Source organism: Gouania willdenowi, chromosome 13, assembly GCF_900634775.1.
Source record: "Gouania willdenowi chromosome 13, fGouWil2.1, whole genome shotgun sequence".
Taxonomy (NCBI): Eukaryota; Metazoa; Chordata; class Actinopteri; order Blenniiformes; family Gobiesocidae; genus Gouania; species Gouania willdenowi.
In genome coordinates this window covers 5,271,460-5,280,277 of record NC_041056.1, presented here as the reverse complement: position 1 = coordinate 5,280,277, position 8,818 = coordinate 5,271,460, and the positions used below count along the sequence as shown (strand labels likewise).

At 34.5% G+C, this 8,818-nt stretch overlaps 1 protein-coding gene across 4 annotated transcripts in view; it reads left to right on the top strand.

The window, feature by feature from the left end:
* The first annotated feature begins 2,668 nt into the window (after nt 1-2,668).
* arhgap42b (Rho GTPase activating protein 42b) overlaps nt 2,669-8,818 on the top strand; it is a 105,860-nt gene continuing 99,710 nt past the window's right edge. For all 4 annotated transcript variants that reach the window (XM_028464329.1, XM_028464328.1, XM_028464327.1 and 1 more), the window contains exon 1: nt 2,669-2,940. In XM_028464329.1, the coding sequence (XP_028320130.1) occupies nt 2,787-2,940 (154 nt within the window). In that variant the 5' untranslated portion in view covers nt 2,669-2,786. The remainder of the gene's footprint in view (nt 2,941-8,818) is intronic.

Below are 8,818 nucleotides of genomic sequence, written 5' to 3'. Positions count from 1 at the left end.
TATCCAATCAATAGGTGACAGGTAGTGACTATATGTATTTAATTTGGGGAAATCTTGTTAAATAATTTGAGGATTGAGTAGGAATTTAGAAAAATGTGGTTTTTTTCAACAATTTGCGAGTAAAAGTGACTTCCATCGTGTTTATAAGCCTGGGAAAACTGTGAACCCCTGAAAATATTGCAAAGATAAATTCAATGAAACTGTTCTTGAACAAGTGTAAAGTTTTAATTCCAAATAAATCTGTTGAAATGTTGTGTGTTTTGTATTATTTCGCATGGATGTGATACAGTGATTTAAAATTATTCCCAATTTTTGCTTAAATTCAATAAATAATTCCCATAATTTATTTTTTGTTTTTTTAATATTGCCAAAATTCCTGAGCTTAAGTTCCCGTGGAAATTTGCCAGATATTTTGCGCCTCATTGCAACACTACTGAGATATCTACAACTAAATTATTTGGTAATTTACACTATTTTCTGTTTTCTCAGCCATTTTTACTTTGCCCTGCGAGCCGATTTGGATGTTTTAAAGAGCCGGATTTGGCCCCCGGGCCTTGAGTTTGACACACGTGATCTAAACCGAATAGGAATGACTGGGAAGCTAAAAAAAATCATCAATGGACAATATTTGAACGAGCAGTGAAATCTCCATGCATTAACATTTGATTCAATGGGGTTTGTTATTAAAATGCTGATGGCCTCAGGGCTAGTCTCTACTATTCCTGAATATGATGTTAACGCAGCCTAACAGCTCAGCCTGAGACACCAGGTGGTGGACAAGAAGGTTATCTGTCTACGGTGATATATCTCACCGCTACCTGGGTACGTTTCCAGGAAAGGTCAGCAGTTAGTTATGAGAGAAGACGGCTATACAGGCCCATCGTCTAAAAATGGAACCAGGCACCAAACCTGCACTGATTATTGCAGAGATTCCACAATCATGTATTTCATCTTTTTATAGCATTACCATAAAGAATCATCCACGAGAATTAATGCAATTTATTGAAGAGTTTATACTTGTTTGGAAATATTTCATTGATTTCTTTATTTTGTGTATATAACTATGACATCTCACATAAGGATTTATGTGAGGCTTTTATCTAATTGCTTTCATTTAAAATGTGGTATTACATCTTGATTCCCCTTAAGCTTCACTAATTCAGGACAAATATTTGTCAATTCTCGTCTTTTACACAATATTTACTGGCAAACGTCTGGTAGTTTTGTTACATTTCAAGCAGCGTTAATGTTTTTAGATTGAGTGTATTATTGAGGCAGACAATGGAGATTTTTTTTTTTTTTTTTTTTGAATAAAACTGATAGAAAAAGCAAGAAAATTGATTTTACGTTTGCTTAAATAATATTTGTTAAGAAAGAAAAAAAAAACAAGGAAGTGATTAATTTAAATCTAGCTGAAGGTCAATATGATGCACCTAAAACAGTCATAAAATTGTATTAAATGTATGTACAAAAGAGGGTTTTTATTCAATCTAAACAGCACACAACTACGCAAGCAAAGCAAATGTGATTAATAAATATTGTTTGGCTAACACATACAGGTGTATGCAGCTGTAATATGATGTCTTTGTTCTAAAATAAAATACAAATAATTTATACTCCCAATTACAACTTTTGTTTCTGTGGTGACCAGGATATTATTTAAAACACGCAGGACTCTGGAATAGTTCACTGTCAGAAGACGGACATAATTCCCATGAATTCACATCAATAGTAAAGTTTAGCTGTTCCTCCCTTACAGTATTTAATAAACATACAGTATATGTGACTTATGAATCAATGACATTGATCCTTAATGTTGGTGTAATTGGTTGAGATAATAGCAAATCCTAAAAATACCACATAGTGCATTTTCAAAATGTAAAAAAATAGGGTTTTGGTACATGAGGATGACTTTTGTTAGAGATGTTATGCCTAACTCATAAATGTTATTGTTTTATGTAAAAAAAATTAAATAAAATGTAATAAATAAATAAATATTATAAAAATAAACTAGTTAAGCATAAAATTGCTACAATTTATATACTTCTTATTTTATTGTTTTTACACCCACCTAAAAGTTTTGTACAGTATTGTATGTATGAACATGAACAGAAATAGGGGAACTGATTTATTATTATTTTTTTTAATTATATTTTGCCATAATTATTTTGTGCCCCTCTGTTGCATTTACTAAATTATTTTTGGCTTTTATATTTATTTATTCATTTATTATCAAAAAAAGGAAAAAGAAAGAAAGAAAATAAAAAGAGAAAACAGAAGAAAAATTAAAAAGAAAGAAAAAAGAAGAGAAAAAAGAAAGAAAAGAGAAAAAAATTAATTAAAAAATTAAAAAAATACACTTAAAAAAAAAATATTGTTGTGTCTTTAATTCTAATTATTTTTTCCATACACTGTGAAGCCCTTGCAGTAATTTTATTTTTAAAATTATTTTTAAGGATTTTGTCACGTGTTTTAAACGTGTCCCTCGTGCTTCCTTTAAAATAAACCTTTATTTAAGAAAACAAAAAACAAAAAAAAAACCTTTATTTTCGGACCCTGTGCTTTTAAAACTATCTAAAAGTAACCAGCAGGAGTCATTAGTTCGCTACTTTATCAGAAAAATGGCTCAAATTAGCCGGAAGTGATGAAGTTTAGGGCAGCAGGAAAAGTTTGGGAAGAAGTTGGAGCAGCGCGTGATGATGAGAAGTCTGAGCGTGCACGTTAGAAACCAGTAGAACCATCATCATCATCATCATCATACTGGTGCTGTTGTTAGGGGGTGAACTATGGGTCTCCCCACTTTGGAGTTCAGCGACTCTTTCGTGGACAGTCCGGACTTTAGGGAGCGACTGAAATGTCATGAGTTTGAATTGGATCGAACGAATAAATTCATCAAAGATCTGATCAAGGATGGAAATATGCTAATCACTGCGCTCAGGAGTGAGTATTAATGATTAATTATGAACTATTAACCCTGTGACACACAGTTAGTGTCTGTTTGAAACCTGCATGTGACTTTTATACAGTCAGAATGACGCATGCTTTGTCATTTCCACCTTCAATATAATAGAAATCTGCACATATTCATATGATTAATGTTCCTACGTTTGCTTTCTAAAGCCATGGCTCTACCGACACGTGGATCTCATTAGTGCACGTGCTGATTGATGTCATTTCAATGCGTTCATTGAAGATGCGTTCAGTGTCTCCTGGGTTTTTTTAATAAGTGCCTGCCTGGGGTTGGTTCTGATTTTTATTGTATAGATTAGTAGAGCTGGGCAATGTATAGAGATTGAAGTAGTGCTGGGCGATTTTGCCTAAAAAAATTAAAAATCTGATTTTTTTTTTTTTTTTTAAAGGGGACATATCATGCTAAATCCACTTTTTTAGCCCTTATATGCATTTTGTGGTATATTTGGAGTGTTTAGAAGTACAGAAAAGTTAAAATTAGTCTCTTCAGGTGCTCCGTTGATATCTTTATATTCTGTTTTGGTCATATTTTTCAATCTGTTTCCATTTTTCTATTCTTTATTACATTTTTTGAACAATAACGTCACAGTATTTGCAGCGGAACTGCCAAATTAGGACATCGACTCCAGGCCCAACACTTCGAGCAATCCGCCATTTTTATTTCTCGCTTTTATTTTGTAGTCCAAGCTCAAGGATGCCAAAGTTACGAGAGGATAAGTCAAAATGTTCAGTTGCTGGATGTAGTAACCCACACGCTTCATTACACCGTCTCCCAGCATCAGAACCTTTTCAAAGTGCCTGGTTGAGTTTTATTTTTTACGGAAATGTACCCACATCTGTGGGTAAGGTCATTTTTATGTGTGTGAAGCACTTCAAGGATGACTGCTTCTGCAACCTCCACCAGTATAAAGAAGGATTTACTGAAAGGCTTTGTCTGATTGAGGGTTCAATTCCTTCTATCTTTGGAGACGACGAACAGAGCACTTTGGTAAGCTGTAAATAATGCTAAAAAGTGTGATGATAAGACGTCCCTGTCATTGTTTGTTAGCATTAGCAGTTGCACCGTCTTCATATGTTAGCGCTGTGTGCTCGTTTTAGATCCTTGATGATATGGCCTACGTGATTTAATTTAAGTCTAAACTTTTCATTAGTCATTTCATTTTGCCGTTTTTGTCTTTGAAAAGACTGTATTAAAATGCATTTCGTGACGTTAGCTTGGCGCTAGTGTTAGCTCGGTGCTTGTGTTAGCTCACTTGTTAGGGTTTAGCAGGTTCATCATCTTCATTTTCATCTCGCTCCACTGGGTCAGACTCTGGCTGGAACATGTAAAGCTGGATGGACAAGTCTTCTGTTGTTGACATTGTGTAAATAACGTGTGAATAAACATTTTCTGCGCCGCTAGACAATCGTATCTCTTCTATCAAACTACAAAAATGGCCGAACAGGGTGGAGTTGAACTGAGTGTCACCTCTGCAACCTGGAGAGGGGGTGGGGTATGAAGTCTCATCTGCATTTAAAGAGACCTCACCAAAACGAGTTGCTCTCAGAAACACATCAGAAAAGGGTAGAAAAGGGGTGGAGCTATAATAATGAGGAATTCAGACCCAAGCATTGCAGTTCCGCTTTATATAGACCACAACTGTATGATTTATATTTAAAAAGGAAGGATTTAAAAGCATGATTTGTCTCCTTTTCCATTTTTTTTTTTTTGCCGAAATCAGATATATTGTCAAAATTGCAACTGTATTACTGTGATTGTCCTCAAGAGTTAAAATGCATAGAACAATTCCAAAATAAAAAGTAAATGAGGTTCTGTCATTCAACAATTTCAAGCTTGAACCCAGGTTTAAGCAAAAGTGTAACAGCAACTTCACAGTAGCTTCAATTTTCTGATGAAGAAATCAGATAACTACATATTTTATAACATATAACATTACAATTAAAAATAATATTAAAGCATTAGCATCTCAGCATAGTGCGAGTAAAACATTAAACATGCCTGTGGCACACACACATAGCCTATTCAAAGGGTAGACAAATGTAAACAAAGAAGAGGCTGGCTCATATCACACATCACGTTAAGGTAACCCACGAGGACGAAATGCGAAAAAGTTCGAAAAAACTGTGGTTTAACTCGAATTTGCAAAATAAAAATCATTTTTATCTACAAATTCGATAAATCGATTAAATCAATTTTTTTGCCCAGCTCTAGATTGAAGATATATCGATTTCTATTTTGGCAATACCTAAAATAACAACATCGCCTATAATGATACATTTTTATTTCGACCAAAAATGGTGGAAAAGGTGGTGAAATGGGGTTTTAAAAGCCACAGCAATTGGTTAAAAATGGCAAATTAGAGTGGCTTGAAACAGACAAAAAAAAAGCAAAAAAGTGGTAAAAATGGTTCAAAGTGTCAATATTGAAACAATTACTTAAAATAATGTGCACGTGAATGTGGTTAAATTGGCCAAAAAATAAGCATGAAATATGGTGAAAAGCGGTTAAATGTGACATTAGGTGAAAAAGTGGTGGAAAGGGTTTATAAGTGTGGAAATGTGCAGAAAAGGCATTGAAATTTGATGAAGTGGCAGAAATGGAAGTAGTGTATCAAAAATGCATTAAAAGGAGAAAAAATATGGCAAGAAAAAGTGATAAAAATAGGATAAATTATGGCGAGTTTGGTGTAGTTGCAGAAAAATGGTAAAAATAACCAAATAAGCTCAAATTGTACAAAAAAAAAAAAAAAAAAAAAATGTTCTTGGTTTCTTGAAGGCATCTGGCGATCACCTCCCAGTGTCTTGCGACCCCAAGGTTGAGAACCACTGCCTAAGAGGAGAAAAAAACCATTGTTAATAAATGTGCCGGTGTGGCGTTTTGCATCAGCACATTTAACCCTGAATTGTCTCTTTGATAAATATTAAGGTAAAAATATCAAGATTTCTATTATTTATATCACCATTTGGAGAAAACATATGGAGACATGAGTTTTGGTCCATATCGCAGGCTGATTGAAGTGCATTTCCTGGTCGTATGTGTCCCTGCAGGGAAGCCTTTTTTAATCTGGGAACGTCAGATCATCTGTGAGATGCAGACGACCTGGACTGAGAGGCAGCAATAAAAGCAGCAGGAAACAATGATTGTGCATAAATCACTCACACATATCACTGCTCATGATCATGATTCTCTGCTTATACAACATACAACTTCCCAGTTGTCCTATTACCATGGCAACACTCACTGTAGTGATGGCCAGATGAAGCTTCCCGAAGCGTTGATGCTTTTTGCCAAATTGGTTCATAGAAGCGTTCCGAGTCCGACAGAACGTTAAAGCTGCTGGAGTTGATCATTTTGATTTGATCAGATAAAGACGCAGTGTAGGCCTCATGGATCAATACATCAAAGATCATTTGCTTGGAAAAAATGATGCAAAAGGTTGAAATTGCTGCTTTGATCTCCACTGTAATGTGGATGTGGAGTCCTGTAGACGTGTTTTTACTTCATTCTTAATAGGGGTGTACTTTGCCATGAATCTGATTATACGATTCACGATTTGCATGTCGCAATACAATATATTCAGATCCTAAAAATAAAAATTCGATATACATCACTGTATATTGTGATTAGGGCTGGGGGATATGGACCAAAACTGATACCTCAATATTTTTTTTTCTCAAAAATGTATTATTAATTCAAATAAAGTCTAATCAGTAAGACAATTTAGGGTTAAATTTGCTGCTGCAAAATGCTACACAGGCTCATTTATTAACAATTTTTTGCACAAAATGTGCCACTTTTGGCTTTTTCTCCTATAAAGGACAGTATGTGTGAGTGAGTTCTGTAGTGTGGCTTGTTTTAGGGTTAGGACGCACTTAGTAATCCATCTAACTGTGCTTTAAATGTTATTCTGAGAAGTGGTGAAAGCAGCGACTTCTAAAACAAGTATTTTAAAACAAAAAAGCTATTTTATATATATATATATATATATCAAAATAGGTAATATTGTAATTTCCTATATCGCCAAAATAGAAAATATATTGTCCAGCACTAATTGCAATATCATTAATTTCAAATTTCACCTTTAAAAGTACAAAATGGTATGAAATAATAATTATCTAATTTTTTGTACTTCCTATTCACATGTTAGTACAACACAAATGGTTTTATCGTTAACGTTAAAAAGTATGATTATTATTGGTTCGATACAATAATCTCGTGGGGAAATATTGCTGTCTGTCCACGGACTGACAGACGTGGAAAAACAAGCAGATGTTTGTTTCGGGGTTTACACATAATTTAAAAAAAAAAAAAAAAAAAAAAAAGATTCTAAAGAGAATTATTGTTTTTTTTTTTTTTTTTTAATCGTCACAAAATAAATTCCATATTTCATAAATCAATATTTTTTCCCACCAAAAAAAGTATGTTTCTCATGAGCACATGATATGTACACTAGAAATAGTATATGTTCTGTTTTCGAAGGAGAAGGACTTTCCATAAGGTGACAGCACATCTGATCTTATCTGTAGAAAAACAATAATAATTTCACTCTCCAAGACAAACTGGAGATATGAAGCACTTGATGGAACCAGTTACGTTGAACCTCCGATGCCCAAGGCTTCAGAAAGCATCAATGACTTTTCTAAAACGATACAGGAACTCCCTTTTTTATGAACCTTTGTGCGTTCTTTTATTTCAGTATGGTTGTTTGTTTGAATTTGTACAGCACTTTGGGTCAACAGTTATGGTTTTTTAATGTGCTTTATGAATAAATGGACTTGAGGTCGTCAATGGTTGTGTCTAAAATAGGCTTTGTGGAACTGTTTTGGAGGAGGAATACCATTCCAACAATTCTCATGAGTTGAGAAGGTGGCCGACAGTTTTGTGTAGACAGGAATCCAAGAATCTGACTGCTTATCTGTGTCTTTTGGGAAAATTCCGTTTGTCATTTGGGAAACTTTCCATTTGGTGATGAATACATGTGACGGATTCCTGGCAGTAAATGGACATTATTTACAGATTGCATAACCAATGACTCTGGAGAACCCATTTAAATCTGTGTATCATTCGTTCATTCGTTTTTCATTATGTAACGAAAACATGAAAAACGAAGAAAAAAAACACTCATTAATTGATATTTGTTTCCAAAACCAAAATGAAAAAACGGAAAACGCCTTGTCTTTCAAACTCAAGCTCTATTGCTTCGGTACAGAAAACTGAAAACGAATACCGTTATTTGTTTTCTTCATTACCGATTTGCCAAAGTACGTGACCCGGAAGTGAAGCGTTACACATTCCGAGATATCCTTAGCTCTGCAACACTTAGAAGCTCCTCATGGACATTTCAGAGGATTTAGAGACTCCTGTGTCCAACACCAGCTAAAGCGAAAAGGACACGTTTTGGATGCACAGTTGGAAGCAGCAATCTTGTCATGCCGAACTGCCGTTAGCATAGCCATTAGCGTCGGATGAGAGTACACTTCCGGGTCACGTACTTTGGCAAATCGGTAATGGAAAAAACGGTTAAAGGTGTTCGTTTTCCGTTTTTCGTTTTCTGTACCGAAGCAAAAGAGGTTGAATTTGAAAAACAAGGCGTTTTGCATTTTTTAATTTTGGTTTTGGAAACAAATATCAAATAATGAGTGTTTTTGTTACATAATGATGAACGAATGATACACGGATTCATTTGTTTCTCCATGGTCATCTTTACATCAGGCTAAATGAACATTTGGCCAATAAAAGTTCCAAGTTCTGTAGACGATAACTTTCATTTACACAGTCGACCTATACAGACTAGAGAAAAGCTTGGATGTTTTTTAGATTGATTTTGCTCAGGAGTATCTTCTTCAG